The sequence below is a fragment of the Oryza glaberrima genome, chromosome 1 (assembly GCF_000147395.1).
Source record: "Oryza glaberrima chromosome 1, OglaRS2, whole genome shotgun sequence".
Lineage (NCBI taxonomy): Eukaryota > Viridiplantae > Streptophyta > Magnoliopsida > Poales > Poaceae > Oryza > Oryza glaberrima.
The window spans coordinates 32,553,654-32,579,672 of record NC_068326.1 but is presented as its reverse complement, the minus strand read 5'-3'; the positions used below and the strand labels follow the sequence as shown (position 1 = coordinate 32,579,672).

Here is a 26,019-nt window from a genome sequence, read left to right as displayed (position 1 = left end):
ATAATAACACCGATTAAGATGCTTCCAGAAATTCAAAGTAACCGCAGGAGGCCTCTGTTTTTCCACAAATCTGCATATTGAGAACAACCAATCGGTACGTGAAACATTCCTGGGAATCTCTGTGGTAACTGTCGTGTCCCACTCTACATGAACAGCGTCGAGCCAACAGTCGCTGCCTCATTTCTTGGCCCATGAACGACTAGCCTTCGTCAAACGTAAAAGGGAAACAAGCTAGGAACCACCATATCACACACTCACCGGCACACCGCGCATTTTGAGCACCGGCTGGGGACAGGGATCGCCGAGCCCGCGTTAGCCACGTAACGCAGCGTCGCAGCGTGCAGCGAACCGCACGCGCGCGCGCCTTAAATTTTGTTCCGCCGAGGCGCGACGAACGACACAAACCGACACTACGTGAATACGTGACGTGTGCGTGCGGCTGCTGCGTTTGGACTTTGGCTCAGCCGCGTAGGAGTACGTTGCACAGCATGGCGGCAGCGCAGGACGCGTCGTCCCAGGCGTTGGGGCTCCGGTGGCGCTACGGCGACGTCGACGACGGCAACTTCGCGGTGCGCGGCCGCGCGGTGCCGCTCCTCGTGGCGCTCCTCTTCGTCCTCGTCTGCTTCGTCGCCGTCTCCCTCTACCTCCGCTGGGCGTGCCACTGCCACCGCTACGGCCGCGACACGACGCCGATGCCCGCCACCACCAGCTCCGGCTTCTCCTCGTCGCACGCTGCGGCGACCGCGCCAGGTTCAGCCTCATCGGTGACCGGCCTCGACGACGCGACGATAGCGAGCATGCCCGTGGCGCTGTACCGGGCCGTGGCGTCGGCTGCAGGTGATGGCGACGACGGCGGCGCCGCGCAGTGCTCGATATGCCTCGGGGAGTTCGAAGAGGGCGAGAAGGTGAAGGCGCTGCCGCTGTGCGGGCACGGGTTCCACCCGGAGTGCGTGGACGCGTGGCTCCGCTCGCGGCCGAGCTGCCCTCTGTGCAGGAGCTCGCTTCTCCCGGCCGCGGCCACCACCAAACCGGACGTCGCCGGGAGCGATGCTGTCTGATCATATGCACGCACAGGGCTCGCTCGGTCGTCGCATGTAAACTGCGCCGTGCGCCCGTACGTGCACATTCCATTGCATTGCACCCGCCGGTGCCTGGGCTGCTGGTCCGGAGGTTCAGGCGGTGGGAAACTGATTAATTTCTTAGTTAATCTGTACATCAGTTAGTAAGTTCATTAATAGTATAGTTAATATGTGCATCAGTTAGTTTATTACTACTCCTACATGGTTTCGTTAACTTAGCTCACAGCAACGGATGCCACTTGCAGTTTCTGTTTTGAATTCACTGTCACCAAGAGGAAAGTGATGCGCTGATGTCATTGCAATAGAGCGTTGAACTTGCCCTCAAAGGGCGCTTTAGCGTTCAGTTTCTCATGATGTTAATAGGTACTTTCTTCGCGAAACGGAACGGTCGAACGGACGCAATACATAAGGATACGATTGCTGTGCGAGCTTGTGCTGCAACCCAGCGAACGATGTTTCTGCATGATTGTTTCGAGACGTGGACACACGAAACACCTGTCTGCACCCCAACTACCCCAACTGGCTTCGTTTAGTCCCCAAAATTCCAACTGGCTTCGTTTAGTCCCCAAAATTCCAACTGGCTTCGTTTAGTCCCCAAAATTTTTCCCAAAAACATCATATCGAATCTTTAAACACATGCATAAAATATTAAATATAGATAAATGAAAAAACTAATTGCACAGTTAGGGGGAAATCGCGAGATGAATCTTTTGAGCCTAGTTAGTCCATGATTAGCCATAAATGCTACCGTAACCCACAAGTGCTAATGTCAGATTAATTAGGCTCAGAAGATTCGTCTCGTGGTTTCCAAGCGAGTTATGAAATTATTTTTTCATTCGTGTCCGAAAAACCCTTCCAACATCCGGTCAAACATCCGATTTGACCCAAAAATTTTCTTTTCGCGAGTTCTAAAAAAACGTCACATCGAATCTTTAGACATATACATAGAACATAATATAGAAAAAAAGTAATTAACAATTTGTATGGAAATCGTGAGACGAATTAACATTAAATATAGATAAAAAAAGTAATTAACAATTTGCATGGAAATCGTGAGACGAATTTTTTGAGCCTAATTAGTCCATGATTAACCAAAAGTTTTATAGCCACATGTGCTAATAACAAATTAATTAGGCTTAATAAATTTGTCTCGCGGTTTCTTTGCGAGTTATGAAATTAGTTTTTTCATTCGTGTTCGAAAACCCTTTTCAATATCTGATAAAACGTCTAATGTGACACCCAATTGTTTTCGCAAAATAAAACAACCCCTAAAGAGGGAATACCCTACAAAAAGGAATACCGAAGCCATATGCAATTATGCAGGTTTATTCCTGGCTTTCTGCCACGGTTTCATCCTGCTGCGCCAGTGCTTGCCATATGCAATTCCCCATTCAGGAATCGGCAACTTTTTCATTGAAAACTGTGGTAGTACTCTGAACTGCCAACACTGTCCCAATTCCTTCTTCGTGATGGCTTTAAAATATCACCCAAAAAGGAAAAAAAAAATGACTTCAGCCATTCAAGAGTCCACAGGTCATGTATTCCAACTTCAGACCCCGAACATCTACATTAGAGGGTGTGTTTAGTTCACACTAAAATTGAAAGTTTAATTGAAATTGGAACGATGTGATGATAAATTGGAAGTTTGTGTGTGTAAAAAAATTTTGATGTCATGAAAAAGTTAGAAGTTTGAAGAAAAGGTTGAAAACTAAACCAGTCCACTATAACAGCAGGGCCCATGGCCTTTCATCTGAAAACTACAGATCCGAATATCCGGCCATTGGAACACTTAGTTCCAAGCTTGCAGAGGAGCAGAACAGATACGATACTGCCCCTGCTACTAGATTGGCCGGTTCGATGTGGGCAACCGCGAAAAGAACGGAACCAACTTAATTCATGGCCCTTCTTGATAAAGTTGCCGCCACAAGCAGTACACAACAAATCGAACGAAATTTTACAGCAAAAACAAAACAATACGGCTAGACTGAGACGGGAACTCTACTATTGAATCTATCTTGGAGAAGGATCAACGCAAAGGATGGATGAAATCTAGGAGTAAGATGAAGGAGTACTTGCTTGCTTGGAGCCTGAACCTGAAGAGAGTCGTAGCGAAGAAATAGGGATCTCTGAGGAGGATAGATTTATAAGGCGGCCGGCGGCGGCGAGCAGCTTCAGGGGGCGTTCTCTAGGTTATAAACGAGCTCGGGCCCCGGGGAAGAAATAGTGGGCCGGGCCTAGAAGAATTAGTATGGATCAGGCCGGCCCATGCTTCCTATGGCTTTCCTTAGGTCCATGCAAAGCAAATGTAGTACTTAAAATCGTTGGGAAACGAAAATCGATCGAGTTTAAGTAATGGTAGTGTATTTTCCTCACAGAAATATACTACTAGTAGAGTAGTATAGTTTGTTGTGTATTTTAGGAACATGATTATGCCTTACACTCTCTCACTAGCAGTTAAATGTGCCAGTCGGTGAATGCCTGAATGGTATGTAACTCTGGGGCCTTGAGTCTTCAGTAATCCCTTGTTCTTTTTATAAGACTGATGACTGAAGCTGTGGCTTCCCCACTGTTGCAATTCTTAAACCTGCATGGGCCGGGCCTAGTAGAACTAATGGTCCATTTAATGGTCCCAATTCTGAAATCTGCATGTTGGCAAAATGGACAATTTTCTGGACATTCGACTGCATAGACACACGCTCCTACACTTGTCGCATCTGATATCATTCGTTGCACAAGGACTCCACAGCTATATGAACATAGGACTGGAAATGGAAAAGGACCGGCCAAATCGTTAAATTCGTTAATCTGACTATATATCTGTTCAGTTTGGTGCACAGGACGCATCACGCATTCACGCATCGTCGAGTGACCTGTGTTCATAGGCCATAGCTACTCCAACCTTGCTGATAGCCGAGCACCATATCGCGCCTGATCTTACACAATAAATGAGGCTGATCTGCTGAGCTGGTAGTACGACGCGACCTCATCAGCTCGATCGGTTTCTTCCTCGTGCACGTACTAGCAGAGTGGCATGCGGGGGCGGGAGTATACGAGATCTAGATGCCCAGAAACCCGGGCATTAAAATATTTTAGCTATAACTTATCTTTTTTTATTATGTGCGCATCCTCTTAATACAAACTATAAAATCGATTTAAAATAGAGTAAATTAAACATATAATATCTTCCTTCATTTCATTTTAACTCCACACTAGGTGGTACGGCGAGGTTCGTTACACGTAACAACTTTTATTTCTCGGAATTGCTAACCTTCTTTCGACAGAAATTACATATTCAAATCTTGCAGATTTTGGGACACTGGATTAGCTTCAATATTCATGCTCCTGGCCTTCTCCTTCAACTCCGGCGACCTCCTCTTCTTCTCTGACGCTGGTGACACTTTAGACTCCGGTAGAGGACCCTACAGGTTAGTGTCCCGGGGTGGGGTGGGAGGGGGAGGAGGAAGGGGAGGAGTTCGCCGGCTCTAGAGAGATGGCCGGGGGAGACGACAGCCCGACGGTGGGCGGTGGATCGGGCGGGCGGTGAGGCGCTGGCAGCGACGCCGGAGCTGTGGTGTTGGAAGAGGGCGATGGGCTGATGTTGGTGGCGGGGCATCTCATCGTCGACGGCTTGGGGAGGCAGTCGGCGGCACGATGGGGCGGTGGCGGCAGGGGATCAGGCAGAGCGGAGAAATGCGCGATGGTAGCGGCGAAATGAGCGATGCGAGGGGAACGGGAGGAGAGCTAGGGTTAATGTCTCTGCACAAATCTTAAAGCATATCCGATGGTACAAAATTTTAAAGATAAAAGTGGCCTAAAATTTAAAAGATAAGAGGTAAAATTTTCTGCCAACGGAGATAGACAGTCCCTTTATTTCTACAGAGAAGACAAAGCACGCCCCGTGCTTTATCTCCCAGCAACTTTGCTCCTCGCATACATGGAACGGCCTCGTCGACGTGTGGCGTGTCCAGTGTCCTTACCTGTCGCAGCAGCAGCATCTTGCCACGACAAAGAGGATACGCGAGCTTTGCTACCGCAACGAAACGCATACAGAAAAATGCAGGAAACTAAGAAGCAGCAGGCTTGCATGCCTCAGCTGCATGGACGGCTCGTAGTGGAGCTGTAGTCCCCCTCCTCAACTGTTGACAGGTGGTGCTTCTTTTTGTCACTCAACTTTCAGGTAGATGATTTTCAGGCTTTACATCGAAATGATCAACTGAAAGTGCGCCTTTTCGATCTGTTTCCCGTGTGTAAGTAGGGAAAAAAAATACCCGGAGAAAAGAACAGATCGAGCAGAGTTTTCTGTCATGGACTCATGGGTAGGCAGTAGGTATCCCCACGAGGCCACCACTACTCGATCTGCAGCTGGACGCATGAAGCCGTCCGTTTCTCTGTAAACCATATCTGTTCATCTCTTTCGCTTTAATCCTTTTCTTCCCCAATGTACAGTTTGGTCAGGAACCTTACAGCGCATCTGTGCACGCAGGCACGTAACGTACGCAAGCATGGCCATCCCATTAGCCATATATATAACCATATACTGTATCGATCTCTTCCCACTTAACCTAACCCCTGAAGAAAAAGAACAAATGAAGACATCTTCTGACAGCAGGTGAAACGGCCAGAAAAGAATGTGAAGAAAAGAAGAAGAAAAATCTCTTTTCAGTACGATGATTGTGTATAACCAACCAGCTCTGCCTATGAGTAATCCGGTCTCCGTAAATTCTTGGAATTTGCTATACCAGCTGCGGCCTGGACATTATCCTGGTGTAGAGGATGAGGTTCCAGATGTCAGGGACGCCGGGGAGGCACCAGTGGATGCAGTCGGCGTAGGTGCCAGGGTCGGCCTGCTGCTCCGGCGTCAGCACCTTGCCCTGCCGGATGGTGTGCACGGAGGTGTGCCCGTCCTTGCGCCGCTCCGACATGGTGGTCACGTCGACGAAGGTGATGGGCACCCGCGGCGCCGCCGTGCGGGACACGTTGGCCGCCGCGTGGAACATGTCCCAGTCCGTGCCCAGCCAGATCGGCCCGTGCCAGTTGAGCAGCGGCATCGTCTCCTTGGCGCACCGGATCCCGCCCGGGTTCCCCCACACCTCCGGGCTGCAGAGCCACGAAAACAGATTTTTCAGAAACCGAGTTAACGACCAGGATGTAAGTTTTGTCAGTTTGATAACGGTGAAATCATGGGCAAATTATTTAGCAGACCTATGCATAGTAGCGTAAGCATGGGGATCGTAGTCCTCACTCCGTCCCATAATATAAGGGATTTTCAGTTTTTGTTTGCAACATTTGATCACTCGTCATATTTAAATTTTTTTTGCAAATATAAAAAACGAAAAGTTGTACTTAAAATACTGTAGATAATAAAATAAGTCACAAATAAAATAAATAATAATTTCAAAAATTTTTAAATAAGACGAGTGGTCAAACGTTGTAAGCAAAAACTTAAAATTAATTATATTATTAGACGGAGGGAGTACATGATATCGGTAGTATGGAGTAATTGTGCTTTGGTTGACCAAACTTTTAACTGTATCTGTTGACGTGACATGCCTCCGAACCCAAAGAAGCCAAAAGCGTAGGTTCCTCAGTTGTAGACGCAATCCCTACTCGGAATAGTCAACAACTTTCGAGATCACACAGCTGGACACGGCAAATGTTTTTTCGGCCTTCTTCCTAATCCAAGAAGGAAAGCAGTAATACTACTAGTAATTAACTGACGATAAAACCCCGGTGATTTGTTTGTTTACCAGATGTGACATGAACCTCGGCAATTTTGTCCGGTTACTAGTTAACCATATTCTCGCATCCTCTTTCCTACACCATCCGTTCCAAAATAAATACAGCCATGGTTTTCCGCGCCCAACTTTTACCATTCGTTTTATTTAAAAAAATTTTAAAAAAAACTAAAGATATAAGTCACGAGTAAAGTACTATTCATGTTTTATCATCTTATAACAACAAACATGCTAATTATAAAAAATTTCAAATAAGACGGACGATTAAAGTTGGGCGCGAAAACTCATGACTGCACTTATTTTGGGACGGAGGTAGTATACAAAAGGGAATCATTGACTTCAAAATTCGCAGACAAATCAAAGTGGTTTGCTTCACGGGACCCTAAGCACCTATCAGTTTCAGGATAAGACTGTTCCTGATATTAGGGATTCCCAACCCAATAACTAGTATGGTGTCCATAGCATTAAATAAGTTGTCACGTAGAACAAAAATGATGTGGCAAGTGAATAAATAAGAAAAGAGAAGGAAACCATATCTTGCATTAGACATGGTTTTTACACAACATCCAAAACATCATGTGAGATAAGTAGCATTAAATTTAAGTACGGAATAGTGGTGTTTGTATTGGAAGAGTAGTGTCTAGTACTAGTTTCTTGATGATATAAAGTTGAAACCATATCTAGTGTTATGGGTTGGGACTGTCCTAAAAGCTTTTATAGAGGGAGAGCTTTCGTAAGGCGTCATCCGCGGGCCATGCCAATCCTTATCAAGCCTAGTTGACATCGATCCGCAACAGTAACCAGCACAACCTTCTGTTCGATCCGATATTAACAAAGCAGCATCTGTCCCTTCATCGTAAAGTACGCAATAATACACGTATGGGCATCGATCTACCAGGCCTTATTTATGTTTCATCACACATATCAATTGCAAACCACCATTTCTTTTTGTTCAGTCTTGTAAGTTTGAATTCTCCACCAGTAGAACACGGGGTTGAGGAACTCTCAAGCTGAATTGCGCAAGAAGAAAAGCAAATCGTCAACCACAAGCGACGTGTAGTAGCTAGGTTCAGCCAACCAGATTTGAATTCCCCTCTACTAATCTTCAACCCCAAAAGCTACAGGTATACTGTATATATGTGGCAGATTAGATAATTTATCTACTTGCTCCGTGGTTCAATGCGTTCTGTACTCCGAGATCCTAGAATTCCGGTCACAAGATGATGAGCCCTCACAACGATGATACTAGTATTTTTCAATATGTCATCACGAACTACGGTGCCCGTCCTGCAGGTCTGGGATCGTCGTCGTCATCGTGGGATTCACTCATCCACGGCTCGCAAACGGCGGCCAAATGGGAAAAAAAGATCGTGCGGAGAAGCTTCCATCTCGGACTCATGTGCAAATAATTCTCCTACCCATGTGAGCGAACAGGTACACACAACTATGCATATATACCCATGGCGTAGTAGGGGAGTAGGAGTATTAAAATTTTGGGAAATGCGAGATGGCCACAACAAGCAGAAACAATAATAGGGGCGCCCGATAGTAACCTCATTTGATTGGACATTTGCAGACCGGGTCAGTTATGTGACGCACATTCTTGGGCGCAGAAAGTGCGTGCTAAGTGAGAACTGGAAAGAAGCCACAGCTTAGCTAAGAAGATGCCGCTCCAAGTGATACATATAAAAGCGTAGTTTTCAACAGTGGTGTGGTTGTGCAAACTGCTCAAGTGTGGTCAACATTGGGGTTTGCAGATAATTTTAAGCTTTTCAGCAACGGAGCTGTGTGTCGGTTAGCCGTGCTATGGTGTACTGGCAGGAGTCATTTGCTGGCCGGCATGGCAAGGCATCCCGTGTGACCGTGTTAGATACTCACTCTCTCTACTTTAGTCTACAGATGATACGCCACTAACTGAAATGTCAAACCCTATAAGTAAACTAATGGGAGTTGGTTTGCTACAGTTGTCGCGGTAGCATGTTATAGCAGGACCGCGGCCACGTTGAAGTAATTAAGGGACGGTCTCATGGCCAACGCCAATGACGAATAATCCATGTGTTGCGTCCGGTGCTCACGGTGTGCTAGTCGCCTGACACTAATTAACACGAATCGTTTGCACGGTTTAATCTTTATAATTACCACCACAAGTCAAGACACATATGTAGGGTCTCTGACATTTCCACGCGCGCGCACAACTACAATCTGGCTCGAGGCGGCCGGGTGACTCGTCTCTTTCTATTGGCCTGGGCCCGCTTCGATTCGTACTGTTCGTTTCGCCCACGGGAACCGACTCGGTCGCGCGTGGCCGGCCGAGACGGGGCGCCCACTGCACCACCAATCCGTGTAAAATTCTCTGCAGGACGCACACGCACGCACCATATGCGGTGCATGCCGTCTCGTTCTTTTTCTTTGGCAGTGCGACGCCAACAGCAAGCGTGCGTACCTTTACTTTGGGTTTTTGCATGCAAAAGTTCCAAGATTTTGGCGTTTCCCACTCTACCGTACTACCGTCGAGACTTGAGATATACTGACACACTAGCTTAATTGATTGCTCAATCGTGCGTTCGTACGTGCCAGCTATACTCCAAAGACTTGAGATCGATCGTACGGTATAATACAAAAAATGCGAATTGTAACAAGGTAGGTAGGCTGGTGTACGTACCTGATGTGAAGAGGGGAGATGCTCATGAAGAAGACGGACGTGCGCGCCGGGTCGATGTTGTCGTTCACCCAGCTCGCCCACGTCGTCAGCACCTTCCGATACGCCTCGATCCTCACGACCTCGTCATGCTCCTCCCAGCTCTGCCCGCCCGGTCTCCTGCAAGATCACCCCTATCAGTCACTGTCATCCCACGATCGATCGCCGTTGGTTGCACGGCACGGCGTTGTGATCGATCGATATATCGTGCAACGTAAATTTAGCGTACATGATCTTCATGTTGAGGGTGTTCATCCACCAGATGTAGGTGTTGAAGACGAGGTAGTCGACGCCGCGCCAGTTCTGTGCGTGCGCCGCGATCGCGTCCGCCTTGATGATCCGGTGCTGGATGCTGTGGATCTTGGGGTCGTCGGAGTTGGACTCCACCAGGAACGGCGCCCAGTAGAACTCCACCGTCGCGTTGTACTCCTGCACGCACGTACACACGCGTCCCGACAATTCAGAACACAACAGGCCACGACAACACACTATCCGAAACCGACCCGGTGGCTGATCGAGCACAAGTTGGTTCACCGGTTCTAGCTAGCCGCCGCCACCACCACACACCAACTGCTCCCTGGTCTAGTCGCAGCAGCCGTGCGCGCGCGCGTGGACCCGGCCCGCCGTTGGCTGGCTTGGCTAGACTAGACAGATGGGGATGGGTATGTATGCACGTTCATCATGCGAGCAGCTCGGTACGAATCTTAAAGACGGGATGGATGGATGGATGGAGACGGGCGGAGTACGCACCACGGCGTGGAAGACGACCCGCTGGTCCTCCCAGGTGACGTATTTCTTCCCCGGCGACATCGCCGACTGCACCAGGCACACCATGGACTCCCACTGGTTCCGGTTCAGCGAGTCCCCCACGAACATGAACCGCTTCCCTCGGAGCCTCTCCATGAACAGCTTCGCGTCGAACCTGAATCAATTCGTACAAATTCAAAACTTGCCGTTTATACTTGCGTGTCCAGCTGGCTGGAGCGTTTCCATTTCAGAAGAAACGGCGCATGCTTTCCCGGCCGGTGCAAATTACAGATTGTGATTGGTGGCTCGTCGTGGTTGCGTACCTGGGCATGGAGCAGTCTTTGGGCTGCCACCGCCACTTCTGGTAGGTGTCGTCGCGGCGGCCGTTCCTCATGCACGTCACCTGCGACGTGAGGAACTCGCACTGCTCCTCCCGGTACAGAGGGTAGCTGGTGTTGTCGAACACCCACTCGCCCTTGGACAGGTCGCACGTCTCCGGCACGCCGAGCAGGCCCCCGGCTGCCGCCGCCACCGTCTTCTTCGCCGGCCGCGGCTTCCTCGGCTTCTTCTTCGTCGTCTTGGGTTTCTTCGGCTTCCTGATCTTCTCGACCTTCGGGACCTCCTTCGCCGCCTCCGTCGGCGTCGGCGTCGCCAGCTTCGGCCTCTCGTCGACGTCGAGCGGCAACGCGGCGGCCTTCTCCGCGGACGAGACCTCGCGCCGAGGAGGGTTGACCCGGGCGACGTGGCGCTCCTCCGTCACTACCGGCTCCACGATCCGCGCCGGCGTTGTCCCCGCGCGCGCGATCGGGTCCAGCGTGAGCGACCGGATGTCCTCGCCGTACATGATGATGACGAAGATGACGAAGAAGACGCCAGCCACGTACACCGGCAGCCGCCCGCCCTTCCGCAGCGACGACACGGCCTGTTTCGTGCCGAACGGGTCGAACACCCCGCCGCCGCCGCCGCCCCCCGCCTGCGAGAACTTGCGCCGGTTGGCCATGGCGACGGCACCCGGAGCTAGCCCCCTCTCCTCTTCGCTCTGCACGGTGCGCGTGCGTGAGAGACAGAGACGCGAGCGAGAGGGGCAAGCTAAGCTTTATGGAGATGGCGAGGAAGTAGTCAGCATAGCAAAGCTATAGAGGGAGGCTGGGGATTTGGTGAGGGGAAGCCATCTCACACTTAAAATTTCGCGTGATGCTTCCCCCTCCCTTCTCCTCCGTGATCAGGCGTTGAATCGGCCACTAAGCATGATTTAATTGGACGGGTGGATCGGAAACAGGGAGGGTTTTATTCCTTACCAATTCAAAGCCTCGCAGACTTGGCCAATACGAGGCATGCAGAAACGTGGTACAGCACGCCACTCATGGGAGCCATTATTAAGTAGTGTGTATATCTGCGGCACAATACTGTTAAGCTTTGGTGAGGATTAGGTGTTCTCTCCAGAACGGATTTAGTAAAATTTTGGGCTGGTTAGGAAACTTAATTATGCTTACTATACTTGATTTCGGCGACGAGCAGATTTTCTCCGCGCGACCCCATATAGCGGTTTATCTACTCGTATTATCGTATATGGTACTAAATCATTATGGTCAACGTGGTGGCTTATGGGTACAGATTGGCTGGGAGGGAGCAGAGAATTAACAAACATGCATACACATTACACGATTACATGGTGACGTTTTCACATGAGGCAGTTGGCCCCCTTTTTTTTCTTTTGCGAGGGAAGCAGTTGGCCCTTGAGGCCTTGATTCCTCTGGGTTTATTTTTGGTAGAATGATGCGAGACGTGGAGTTCTTGCAGCTTTGTGACTATTGGTACCACACGTCGAGCCAACTGCCGGTTTGAGACTTCTAGACCTGAAGAAACACTGTTTGTAAATATATATAATGTTGTCAAATTTTTACATGAAGTGTGACTATTCGCTTTATTAAAAAATATTGTATGTTTTGTTTTGATTCGTTTTATTATTAATTATATTAATTATAAGCATGACTTATGTTTTTGCAAATTTCAATATTTTTAATGGGATAATAGCTAATATGGTCCCTAAAGTTTCGCTCCTGGGTCATTTTAGTTCTTAATCTTTCATATTCTCCAAACAAGTCCTTTAAATTTGTCATGTAGGCTAATATAGTCCTTGGTCCCACCAAAATCGCCACATGGACATGCCATGTCACCTTCCTATGCAAAATCTATATGATTTGTCCAATTTATCCTTACGCATATGAAAATAAAAAAACAAAAAGAAAAGGTTAAAAAAATATATGGTATATGTAAGAGCAAAAATATACCTCAAAAGGGGGAAAAGATAAGTATTTTTTTTCCTATGGTTATGTCTAATTCACCCTTATATTTATTTTTCTATGATATACGTAAGAGTAAATTAGACAATTCATCATAGATTTTATATGAATGATAACATGGCATATCCATATGATGATTTTGGTGGACCGAAGGACTATTCTAGGCCTTATGACAAAGGTTAAGGATTTTTTTAGACCATTTAAAAGGTTAGGGACTAAATTGATCATACAGAGAAACTTTAGAGACTAAAGTAGCTATTCTCTCTTTTTTAATAAAATTAATGGTCAAACGGTATGTCTAAAAGCCGATGGCATCGTGTATTTAAAACGGAGGAACTATATATTATAGCATTGAATATGATTTGGGTTGGTTTCAGAAATAAATGAATATGATCCTGGTGACAGTGGAGTCAAGGCCTAGATCACCATTCAACCTTTCTTCTTCTTTTGAAAACGAAATTTTCTTATATTTTTATGAAAGGGTTACCTGGCTAGCTTTTCGGTCAAGAAACTTTCAGGGTAAGCATTGTCCGGGCGTACAAAGCGACAATAGAATGCCAGAAATGTTGGTGATTCCGCTATGTTGGTGTCGCTCTGTCGCTTCTCCTGTTCTCCTCTCATGCATCGACAGGACCATGGGCCATCTGTTGTTAGCGAGTTATTTGTTACTGCTACTTGTAGCAACTAAATCTGATTTCCTGGGCTGTCTCTTACTCTGTTGCATTCCACTGCATTAGTTATTCCCATTTGACCAAGTTTCTTCAGTAAACATGTATATGTTCCTTAGCCTAAGATACGGAGTTTGCTTCTGCAAATGTATACCATCTCCACATTGTCATCGCTCGATTATACGTTATGACTACAGAAGAAGGTTACGTTTTCACGCCAAAGTCAAAAAAATCAAGGTGTGTTTAGTTCCACGCCAAAATTAAAAGTTTGACTAAAATTGGAAGTTTGAAGAAAAAAGTTAGAAATTTATGTGTGTAGGAAAGTTTTGATGTGATGGAAAAGTTGAAAGTTTGAAGAAAAAGTTAGGGCTGTGTTTAGATCCAAAGTTTGGATCCAAACTTCAGTTTTTTTCCATCACATCAACCCGTCATACACACAACTTTTCAGTCATATCATCTCCAATTTCAACCAAAACCCAAACTTTGCGCTGAACTAAACACAGCCTAGAAAGTTTGGAAGTTTGGTTGAAATTGTTACGATGTGATAGGAAAGTTGTGTGTGTATGAAAGGTTTGATGTGATGGAAAGTTGGAAATTTAGAAAAAGAAAACTTTGAAACTAAACAGGGCCTAAACCAGGCCTAAGAGCTCTGCAGTCCATTGACCAGGCTGACCGAGCTAGCCAGTAACTAAAAAGTAATACTGATGTATGTTGATTCAGTCAAACAAGATCAATTGTTCTATAATCTGGATCAATTATACATCTCGCAGTTCGGTTGCAATATCCTTTTCGGCTCAACGGCGTCGCTGTACTTGTGGGGTGACACTTCAATTCCAGTTACGCCAATAGCCCAAAATGCCAGAGAGAAAAGGATACACCTCCGGTGGTCTCGGGTGTCACGTACTTTACTTTTCTTCGTCATCTCCGGTATTTTTCGTCCTGGAACGTACTGAATCTTGAATTATTAACTCACGAAATCGATCAAATAGGAAATAAGGCCACCAGCAAGGCCGTGCTAGCCAGCTGAATATGACTTCTTGTCCAGCCGTTTCTGATCGACGAGTTGCTATTTGAAGGCACTCAAAACCTGACGAATTTGCTGTTTCGTAACTTTGAAATGACAAGCAGAGTGCACCTCTCCTCGGACCTACAGCAACCCGTCGAGAACTTTGACGCAATAATTTGGAGCTAAACTACTGTCAAGTCTAATGGTCTACCAGATTGCCAACCACCTAATACGAAGTAGTAATGACAATTCTGTCGCCGCTCTCACTAGCACTATTCTTGTAGCTTTCCTGAAGGAAAACACTGTTTTTGTATCGGTTCCTGTAGTCCTGTGATCTCCAGGAACCTTGGTTTTTGGCCCCTTTATAGCTGTTTTTCTTTGCTCTGCCTACCGGCCAGAAGATAATTTGCATCGTCCGAAAATCGTGTTCGCCATTACAGCGATGTCCATGGCACCGGCACTTTGCTAATGGACTCCTACTATTGCATTTTCCTTGTCTTGTAAGATGATTTGTTGACCGATTGGCTCTACTTGTGCTGTCCTGGGACGCAACCGGCGTTGGTTAATTTGGGGGCAAATTAGAGAGCGACCGGGAGCAGAAAAGAAAACGCCATTGGCCGTCCGAGTCTGGTAGCCCAAGTTCAAGTGGTAATGTGAGGAATCTGAATTTCCTTTTCCTATTCCGATCTGATAGACCGATGCTTTTCTTTCGCTGGTTTACTGTTTCATCCATGGCCCCGCCGGGAGATGATTGGAGAGACACCGCTTTAATTTCAACTTCCATTCCTCGGTTCAGAGAAGCTGATCAATTGTGAACAGGTGCAGTTTTGGACACTGTGAGCAAAGTACGGTTTTTGACCTATGACCAGGACAGCCAGCAAGTTGTAGTGTTGTACCAGCAACTTAGCAAGTACAAACTGCAATGCTGCTGCTCTAATACTATAATTAGTAGTCTATGGGTGGGGATCTAACAAAAAAATTTAGCAGCAGGATTACAGAGAAACATCTCTCTATTCTTATTTGATCGAGTGTAACATACGCTTCGGGCTGTTGAGCCAAGTTTCTTCTGCGTGAAGTTCATCAGGATGGCTGGATGAGCTCGCGAATGAGATCTTCAACAAGTGCCGGCTAACCAAGGGACGGGCAGGGCGCAGCCGGGACGAGGAGGGTTCCGTTTGTACCCATCCGATGGTGGTTCGTAAACGACATGGCCTCTCCGTCATGCGGGCTGGAAGGACCACGTACGACACTGCTCCTGATTAGACGGGGCTTCCCTTCCCAGCCGCCCGCATGCGCGCGCGCAACCTGGAGTGTCACTGCGTCAGCTTCACCGGGAGGGAAGGAGAAGGACGCCCGCGTTTGAGTTGGGTTTTGACAGGATCAGGGATTGGACGTGCCACCCATCGATCAGTCGCTGCTTTGGCAGAGGATGAATATAATTCAGGTTAAATAGCACTGTAGCAGTGCCTTTCTTGATGATTTCATTACATGGATTCGATTTTACTTCTATAAGTAATCTGAAGGTATGTGTGGTTCTTTGGACCTTGGCATGTTCCCGTTTTGTTTAGAGACGTATTATGTTCTAGGTAGTGTGCATCATATCGCCGCCAGCAAAACGTCTCTAACATGGTGCGATAATGTAATCTATCATTCATTAGGATTGTTCGTTTGTATATAGTATTGTTGAAATAATTCCTTTTGTTCTTTTGCTGAAGCAAACCCTTTACTGATTGGGATTTGGGGGGAGGCATGTTTTTTTTTCCGTTGAGCTGGAGCCTTCTCTTGTGAGGAAATGTGCAAACATTTCTTAAGTGTGATGTGGCTTGGTAGTTTTCTTTTTAGTGTGTAGGTTTGGTCACACGTGAATATCTGCTCTTCCGTCGTAGTCATGCTTGGAAAATGGAATGAATCAACTTATCAACCGCTTCGCATCTTAGGGAAACAGCTAGTATCCGGATCGGAGAGATTTTTTTTCCCTGGTTTTGTCTTGTGTAGAGTAACAGCCGTGCGTGCCGCCCACGATTGCTCGATGGTTCAGCAGGTGTGTTTAGCTTAACCAGAAGTGGGTTAGCCACAGTGCATTTTCTGTACCACTATGAACACACAGGCATAACATACCCTTAAAAGAATAATTAGCTGTAAATACGAGCACTCGTTTCAAATCTAGAATTTGAACCGGGTGAACTGGTTTAACCAAAAGTAATCTAATCAGTTGAGTTACGCTAACTTCAAGTTATTAAACACATAATTAATTAAACGTTACCTAAAATTTTTTTAAATGGATTGATATGAATTTTTAATATAATTTCTTATAGAAAATTTTGGTAAAAAAACGTACATTTTACCGATTTAGGAATCGTACTATGGAAAACGAGGGTATATCTCTGCTATTATAAAAATTGAATATATTTTTGCTGTTACTTTGGTACGTCATCCATATTTGACTTAGTTTTTAAGTTCATTATTTGCATTTGGAAATACAAATCCGTGTTTGAATCGGTTTTTGAGTTCATTCGCTTTTATAAATACAGAAGGAGAAGGAGAATGAGACATATAAGAAATCTCTTTTAAAATCTTGCATACTAATTTGAGATGATTGGACTTCTAATTACAGTTCGATCATGCAAATTCCCACAGTGAATTTTACTTTAGTTAAACCGACCAACAATAATATGATTAAAATAGCGTTTACCCGTTGTAACTCACGGGTATTTTGTCTGGTAAAATTATAAATTATGATAGGGTAATTCGAACTCACCTGGGCTGAGTTTAAAACTGAGTTAAGGATTGACTAATTAATAGCATGGCAAACGAAGCATGCTGGCCGATTCGGCCGAATTTTGTATTTTTATACTCATGTTTTCCACTGATCGGAGAATTGTATTGCTGGTATGGGCCCTGACGGCCTTGGTGGAGAAATTTCTTTCTGGAGATTTTTTAATGTCCAGCAGAATTTTTGGTACCGCGCGGTACTGCAATCGTAATCATCCATTCAGCCAGATCAAACAACCCACAATCATCGGTACCGCGAGGTACGGGAATCCGGTGCGGGGTACCTCCTCCTTTGTTCGCGTGTATGGAACTAGTGGAAGGGCAGAATTGGATTTTCGCGTGGTTAGTCAATTTTCGTAGAGACGGTACAAGTCTCCGACCCGATAATCTGTCTCTTCCCAATCCCCTTCCGCTGTCCCTGGCGGCGGCGTAGCCAATCTCGCCGGACTTCACTTCCTCCCTCACTGCAACCAGCCGTCACCAACCTGCCCATTCTCAACTTGCCCTTCTTGTAGCCGGTCCAGGTCCGGCCGCCGCCGACTTCTGGGAGTCGATCTATCCCTAGATGACGACGACCAGCAAAGCAATGTCCAGCAGGAAAGAAATACGAAACATTGCTTTGCTGCTATATTCATTGGAAGAATATGCTATGTTGATGGGAGAGGCTGAGTTTGATTTATGTTGTGTGCCAAGTTCTGGACCTAGTTCCTTGTCTTTTGATATATGTAATGAACCTACTTGATTTTGCTGAAAGTATGAATGTAATAGTAGTAAAAAAGAAGTAGATGTTCTGAAAGTTTGTAGTTTCTTGGTCTGATGTGTAAACTGTTCTTTCGTTGTAGACCTTAAGCTTACTGTTTCATCTTAAACAAAATTAACATCGGCGGTCATTGAACAAATTGTCAACTATCTTGAATAAAAGGGACACTATTACAACTAGTGATCCCATAAACAAACTTCTGAAATTCTTCGATCTCTTTTCTTTGCTTGCCCAATTTCTTCTTGCTTGTGCGATCCATGGCCAAACGCCTTTCAGACATCTCAATATCTAGCTTCATTTTTTTCTTCTTTCTGTCCCCTCCTTCCAGAGTTGCTAGTGCTCGCGATCCAATGCATACCACAGCGATGGCGATTCCACGAACAAAGGCTTGCGATGGTGTCGGCGGATGAGCTGCCGAGGCCATATTCGCCATGCTGAGCTCGTCGCCATGGTCACCTCTTCTTGTTGGCGCATTGAGGTCGTCGTCATCCAGGGATAGATCGACTCCCAGAAGTCAGCGGCGGCCGGACCTAGACCGGCTACAGGAAGGGCAAGTTGGGAATGGGCAGGTTGGCGACGGCTGGTTGCAGTGAGGGAGGAAGCGAAGTCCAGCGAGATTGGCTACGCCGCCGCCAGGGACGACGGAAGGGGATCGGGAAGAGACAGATTATCGGGTCGGGGACTTGTACCGTCTCTACGAAAATTGACTAACCACGCGAAAATCCAATTCTGCCCTTCCACCAGTTCCATACACGCGAACAAAGGGGGAGGTACCCCGCACCGGATTCCCGTACCTCGCGGTACCGACGATTGTGGGTCGTTTGATCTGGCTGAATGGACGGTTACGATTGCAGTACCGCGCGGTACCAAAAATTCTGCTGGACAGTAAAAAATCTCTTCTTTCTGGGCCTGATGGCCCACATTGATACTCTTCCTACTCCATATGGTACAGTAGAAGTTGGCCTGCTAGCTCAACATGTAATCGTTTGGGCCTTGCTAGTTGCTGCAAATGGTCTTTTAGGACAGAAAAAAAGTATACTTTGACTCTCTCAACTATTGCCCGAGTATGATTCATGTCCTTCAACCACAAAACCGGGTATATCGACTCCTCCATCTATCAAAACCGGTGCAAACAATGTCCCTCGGTGGTTTTGGCTGACGTGGCGGTCTTGACCAAGTCTTTGTCCTACATGGCGCTTACGTGGCATTAGAATAAAAACAAAAATAAAAAATATGTGGGACCCATATGTCATTCATAAAAAAGTATTGTAGGACCCACATGTCATCCTCCCTCTCCTTCCCTTCTTCCTCCCCACCGCCACAGCGTTGCACTCCTTGGCTGCTGCCATCCTCGTCCCCACCACCACCGCTGTCGTCTCGACCGCCTCCGCCGCCATTCCGGCCAAGAGAAAGGCCGGGGGGAGAGAGAGAGGGGGAGGAAGAAGGGAAGGAGAGAGTGGATGACATGTGGGACCCACATGACAGCGGGTCCCACACTATTTTTTTGTGTGAATAACATATGGGTCTCACATATTTTTTTTATTTTTTTATTGTAATGCCACGTAAGCACCACGTAGGACAAAAACTCAGTCAAGACCGCCACATAGGCGCCATGTTAGCCAAAACCACCTCCAAAACTGGTTTTGATAATTGGAGTAGTCGATATACCCGGCTTTGTAGTTGGAGGACATAAATCATGGGAGTCAAAGTATACCTTTTCCTTTAGGACACCTTTCCAGAATTTTGGACCTACTTACGGAGCAATGCTAACCAGCGAAAGGTCCACCGTAGGTCCCTCACACCGGGGTCTGAGTTTCCTTTAACGTTCGCATGTGCAATCAGAGCATCCCCAAATATCAAAACCAGAGCAAATCGAGTCCCTCAGCGGTGTGGACGACAAACTCATCCTACGTGACATATATGTGGCACATTAACTTAATGTTCGTCTGACGTGACAATCCAACCAACAAAAAGTTAATAAAAATTATAGGGTCCACATTTCATTTCATACTTTCTTTCTACTATCTTCTTTTCTCTCTCGACCCGGCCAGTCACCCCGACTCCTCACTCTCGCCTCTTAGGTGTCCCAACCGTTGCCTGCCCACCATCTATTGCGAACGAGAACAAGGATAGCTGGCGCTGCGGGTGTCCAACTCTCCTCTCCTCGTACTAGAGAAGGGGGACTCAAGGGCAGTGGAGAAAGAGGATTTGAGGTCATAGCTCGGTGTTGGAGTGGAGAATGTGACGAGTGGTAGACGGATGATTGCTGGCCAAGAAGTCACCAAACGATGGCAACCATGCCATCCTTCTCCTCCCTTCTTCTTCGTCCACCCTTCCTCTGTGTGACTAAATTTGCCATCAATAGAACATTGTATCCCCGATAATTTTGTAGCAGTGGAAAACGGGTGACAAGCGTCCATCGAGAGGAGCCAGGCAATGGCCATAGTTAGTGAGCACATTGGCATAGCTCTGGGTGGAAGAGAGATTCGAGCAACTTATCACAGATTGTAGCATGGGTGGAAGAGATTCAATCGACGCTCGAGGGTGGCGGCAAGGCAAGATAGCAACCGTAGCAATAATATCCTCGTTCGTCGCTCCACACCACCATATTGGTGGTCTAAGGGGAGATGCTAGAGATGGGAGCCCCAGCCTGATTACCCATGGCCCTAGCCTGAACCACATCTCATCAAGTCACATACCGTTTCCAGCCACGTCAGATGAACGTTTGGTCAACGAGTCACATGATGCTGCGTAAGATGAAACCGTTGTCTAAAGCGTCGAGAGACTTGATTTGCACTTGTGTTAGTAATTAGGGGATGTTATATAACTGGTTTACAGTTGAGCTGTTGGGGGACGTGAATGAAACTCAAACCATAGTTGAGGGAACAATTTTCCATGCTAACCATTCTTCTTGGAGTAGCCCACGGTTGCTGGTTTAATCTAGACCTCTGAATCCATGATCCAACGACTAAGCACGCGAGGCATATATTTTTCTCCCTTTTTTCCTCCGGTAGAAGAGATCATTCTCTTCTTGATTATTTAAGATACTAGTAGGTAATAATGGCTTACAAAACCATAAAGATATCGCTGGAAAATGATGAATTAATGTAAAGAAATTCTACTTGTATAATGTCTGTCACTGATGGAGATGTTGTCCAACCTAACACCAAAACGCATGAAACTGGAGCGTCACATCGCTGCAGACAAGCTTGTTTCCGGGGGAAGGTCTCCCATAAAAACGAATTTGTCCCTGCACTTCTTTTTATCAAAGGCCAATATATATCAACTCTAAAGGACTGCAACTACAAATTTCTCAAATATCGCCCGTGCATGAAGACAAAGCAAACAGTTCTCTTTAACAGCCGAGACTACAGCATACACACGGGCAATAAAATAGCAAATGCTAGTACATGATACTGACTATGCAAGATTCTAACAGGGCACTAAAAGACGATAATAGAATGGACACCCTTCCCATAATTTAAGCATCGCAGCCGCAAAAGTCCTTGAAATGTACTAGTACTAGTAAAAGAGAGCTCGGCTCTGCATGATTCGCCAAACATGTTGTTCTTTCCCTGCATTTTGTGTCACCGTCTACAATGCCATTTGTCCCTGTCGATCCATTCGACCGTATAATAATATATTGAAACGACAGGAGAAAAGAGATCGTCGTGCCAGATTAATCGCACGTACGTGTGCGTATCCGACAAGTCCCACGACGTGGCAAGATCTCTGAAGGATAGCGAATTTTCACGTCTCGTGCTGGTCTCTCCGTCCAATGGAGACACGAAGCGTTTCGATTTTGTGTTCAGCGATAGAAAGCTACTCCTAACTAATCACTGGGGTCAGCTCTTAAACTGCTAAGGCAAACGGTTGCTTTCTTGAATTACTTGACAATTTCTCAGATGTCGTTGCTCGTGTATTTAGGACATATTTTTTTCATTTTGCAGAAGGTGTTTCGCAGTATGAAAGCTACAAGAACGACACGCATGGCCGGCTGCCGGCCTATGTGGAAGAAGCAACAATCCAATGGTCGAGATAGATATACCTGTCAGTCGCTGTGGAGTGGTATTGGACTATTGGTCCTTTTCCTTCACTTATTCGGTTCAACATTTTCCTAGTTTATGGGCTATAAATGTGAAAAATTCTCAAGCACAGAAGCTAATTGAGGCTATTCCGTTTCCATTTCTTCATGCTAGTGCAGAGATAATGAACCACCGAAAAGAATACAAATTGTCTCGTAGAAGTAAAAAGTACGAGCTGCTACATTTTGAGAGAAAAACAAGGTACAGCTGAAAATTTGGAGGATTTTTATTTGCAAATTCACAAAAAGCAAGCTAACTAAGCAGAACTGAGAAGAGGGATTTGTGGGAGTAGTTGAGGTCAGGAATAAAGCCCTGTTCCGGCCCATCCCCTGCTTCGCCGGTCCAGGTCGGCTCAATCTCCTAAGGTGGCCCACCACTCTCGCGTAAGATGGGCCCACACTGCCAGACCAACTAGACCCGAATAAATCGCCTCCTCTCCCACGCCACGCCGCCAAGGCGCCAACGCCTCCCACCAGCCACGATTCCCAGTTTCCCACCAAAAACTTGTTTCTCCTCCACGTCGGTCGAGTCCGAGTCCACCGCTCCGGCCGCCGTCTCCATGGCCGCCTCCTCCTCCACCGCCGCAGCGTCATCCATGTCCGGCGCCAACGGAGGAGGAGGAGGAGGGAGCGTGTTCCCAGGCCCTCCCCCGCCGACGCCGTCGAACCACCACCACGCGCTCCCGTCCTCCGGCGCCGCGGGTGGGGGCACGGACGCCGCGCTCTCGACGATCCTCCAGCGCCTGCTCCTATCCTCTCCGGCGCCGATTCTACGCTCCCCGCTCTCCTCTCGCTCCAGGGCCCCACCGTCGCTGCCGCCTCTCGTTTCGCTTGGCTCTAGCGGCACCCTTCGTCTCGACGCCGCCGCCGACGTGGGGTACTTCCACCTCGAGGGACACGGAGTCCCTTCCCAGCTGCCGTCCTCCGCGCTCGCCGAGCTCTCCCTCGTCGACGCGTCCGCGCGCCGCGCGTCGAACCTCCTCACGCTCGGATTCACGGAGGAGGATCAGCAGGAAGCGGACGGCGCCGAGGACCCCGCCCTGGTGTTCGACGTCGACGACGAGGGGGAGATGGGCGCGCTCCCGGCTGCGGCGGCGGAGTACGCGCGGCGGATGCGGGACGTGGGCATGCAGGTGGTGGCGATGATGTCCGGGTGTCCCGAGGTGGGCTTCGGGGAGGCGCCGTTCGCGGAAGGGAGGAGGAAGGCGAGGTGCTTGATGTGGGTCTCCAAGGTCGCCGCTGGCGAGGCGGCGCCTCCGGCCGCCGGGAAGGCGAAGGCGTACCCGTACGTCGTGGGCATCCATTGCCAGTGGGAAGCGTCCGGGAAGGAGGCGGCGCCGGCGAGCTGGGTGATGGACGACGGCGGCGAGTGGACGGCCGTAGGCGCGCGCGACGGCGCACTCCTTGTCACCATCGGCGACATTGCTCAGGTACTTGCGTGCAAATGTCTCATTTTGACTAGTTTGCAAACGGAAGGACATTAGAGCATTAATTTTTGCACAGATAACACATAAATGATTGACATGTAGACACTCATATTATTGATTCAGTTTGTAATTTGCATTAAAAAAAACAAATGGCAAACGTGTAAAATAAATTACAGGTTTTACAGCTACGAATTTGCTGGTCGTTCACCACAGAAAAAAGATGTGTTGATTGTTCGTGAATGGCAGAGTCTGTCTCTAAGAAGCATAGACATGTACTAAAAAGCATCCATTTTTATTTTGCGAAGGCATCAAATTCTAAAGTATAGGCTGTGCGTCACCACTCAATTTGGACCCATTTAGGCCCCATGTCTGCATCAACCGGTGCATCACTGCCTCACAGCTCGGTTTGGAATCCACCAAAGGACCTTAAAAAAGAGTCAAAGATCTCGGCTTTTGAAGAGAAACCACAAAGTGACCATCATGTCATGTCTGTTGTTTCCTTTACTCTTTGAGCAGCATCAAAGCAGTAACAACTTGCTTGAATTTGCCTTAATGCCTCTTGTTTTTTATGGCACGCGTGCTAGGTGTGGAGCAATGGAAAGCTGAAGAAAGTGAGAGGGATGGCTCGCCCCGTTTCTTCTGCACCCGGAGCAGGGCACGGCGCCGAGGCTGACCGCTTGTCAGTCACCGTGCTGATCACTCTCCCCTTGGACAGTGTCATCTCGCCATTGGTCCCGGTCACGGATGCCGGAGAAGAGGGCGGCGACGACGACGTGGATGGAGCCGGCGATGATGGGGATGGGTGGAGATTTCACTCGTTTTTACTCGAGGACCTTGCGTGGAGGGTGTATAATGGGCGGCTTCAGTTCAAGGACCCGCTGGTCCGGTATCGGATATAAGATTTGTCCATGGTCGTCGGCATGTTGCATAGCTTTGTTTTGTTTGTTGGTGTGTGTGGATTGGTTGTAATCCTAGTATTGGAGTGGTTTGAGCACGAGTGAATCATTCATCGTGTGAAAAAAATATACGAACTGAACCAGGAAATGGCTCATTTTCGTGATGGTACTTCGAATAATCCTCACATTATTTCTCCAATTTCGTTGCGAGCTACTTCCTCCGTTTCACAGTGTAAGTCATTTTAGCATTTCCCACATTCATATTTATGTTAATGAATCTAGATAGATATATGTGTCTAGATTTATTAACATCAATATAAATGTAGAAAATGCTATAATAATTTATATTGTGAAAGGGAGGGAGTATTATGGACCAGTGATCACTGATAAACACAAAGAAACTAAGAATACAGTAAAGTGATACCGAATTGCGTATTCCAGACGCGGGGAAAATGTCACAGATTAGTGCGAAATCCTATATTCCACACCCAAGAAGAGCAAAAGCAGTCATCAACTCAATACATAGTTAAAACATTGTTTCAAACGCTGAAATTTCAAATAAATCATCCATTTCCTGTTGGAAATCAGAAAACATCTCCTATTTTCCTCGAAAAAAAAAGGAACTCTTAGAATTATATAGATGGGCCAGGGCCCTGCAAGCCTGGACGATCCAGCAACAGCCGGACTAAGTTCACTTTGGGTCCCTCTATTTGTCACCCAGTCTGATTTTCGTCCCTTGACCGCAAAACCGGATACGACCCGTCCCCAAACTTACGAAAACCAGGCAAACGAGGTCCCTCGGCGGTTTTGATAATAGTTTTGGCTGACGTGGCGCTTACGTGGCTAATTTGACTCGGTCTTCATCTGACGTGGCACTGACGTGGCGTTTAGGTGGCAATTCGATCCGGAAAAATAATAAAGCTATGGGACCCACATGTCATTTTCACACATAAAGTAATAAAAAATAGTGGGACCCACATGGGCCCCACATGTTATACTCACCCCCTCATCTTCTTCCTCCCTCTCCATCTCCCCTCTCTCTCCTCTCCTCTCTCCAGCGGCCTCCAGGCGCCACGGCTCACGGGGTCATGGGGAGGTCCGGCGGTGGCGGCTGGCGACGCGACAGTCGGCGGCGGCAGCGAGCTCCACCTCTCGCGCAGCCGTGCAGCCGCGCGCGCGTGGTTGTCTGATGGCGTAGGCGGCACGGATGGATTCATGGATCTAATCCTGCGCCAGCACGTAGCCCCCCCTCCCCCCCCCCCCGCGATCCGACGGCCGGCGACGTCGCTCTTACACCTCAGCTCGCTGGGGTTTTGAGTTTTGACCACCGGAATGAACTTTGTTCCGATAGATGCAGTTCTTGCTAATAATGCCTTTACCTACTCACTTTTCGTCAGTAACTGGTAATTGCTAATTGCTCATAGATCACCTACTCACCTCTCGGCTGCACGGCTACGCCGAGAGGTGGAGCTCGCTGCCGCCTGCGGCTGTCACGTCGCCGGCCGCCACCGCCAGACCTCCCCGTGACCCCGTGAGCCGTGGAGCCTGGAGGCCGCTGGAGAGAGGAGAGGAGAGAGATGGAGGGGAGATGGAGATGGAGAGGGAGGAAGATGAGGGGTGAGTATAACATGTGGGGCCCATGTGGGTCCCACTATTTTTTATTACTTTATGTGTGAAAATGACATGTGGGTCCCACATGCTTTATTATTTTTCCGGATCGAATTGCCACGTAAGCGCCTCAGTGTCACGTCAAATAAAGACCGAGTCAAATTAGCCACGTAGGCGCCACGTCAGCCAAAACCGCTATCAAAACCGCCGAGGGACCTTGTTTACCTGGTTTTTAT

The 26,019-nt window shown here is 47.6% G+C and overlaps 3 protein-coding genes across 3 annotated transcripts; 2 read left to right on the top strand and 1 right to left on the bottom strand.

Annotated features, from left to right (window-relative positions):
• The first annotated feature begins 347 nt into the window (after positions 1 to 347).
• On the top strand, positions 348 to 1,407 carry LOC127755557 (RING-H2 finger protein ATL66). Its single transcript, XM_052281236.1, has one exon. The coding sequence runs from the start codon at positions 489 to 491 to the stop codon at positions 1,056 to 1,058; it is 570 nt and encodes a 189-aa protein (XP_052137196.1). The 5' UTR covers positions 348 to 488; the 3' UTR covers positions 1,059 to 1,407.
• A 3,414-nt stretch (positions 1,408 to 4,821) lies between these two features.
• On the bottom strand, positions 4,822 to 11,532 carry LOC127755548 (xylan O-acetyltransferase 1). The gene is made up of 5 exons (XM_052281227.1): positions 10,583 to 11,532; positions 10,263 to 10,434; positions 9,742 to 9,941; positions 9,477 to 9,632; positions 4,822 to 6,176 (listed from the first exon to the last, which is right to left on the bottom strand). Exons 1-5 carry the CDS (start codon positions 11,257 to 11,259, stop codon positions 5,813 to 5,815), a joined length of 1,569 nt encoding a protein of 522 aa, XP_052137187.1. The 5' UTR covers positions 11,260 to 11,532; the 3' UTR covers positions 4,822 to 5,812.
• A 10,759-nt stretch (positions 11,533 to 22,291) lies between these two features.
• LOC127765370 (gibberellin 2-beta-dioxygenase 6) lies at positions 22,292 to 24,441 on the top strand. The gene is made up of 2 exons (XM_052290257.1): positions 22,292 to 23,282; positions 23,864 to 24,441. The coding sequence occupies exons 1-2, from the start codon at positions 22,413 to 22,415 to the stop codon at positions 24,176 to 24,178; spliced, it is 1,185 nt and encodes a 394-aa protein (XP_052146217.1). The 5' UTR covers positions 22,292 to 22,412; the 3' UTR covers positions 24,179 to 24,441.
• Positions 24,442 to 26,019: the final 1,578 nt, after the last annotated feature.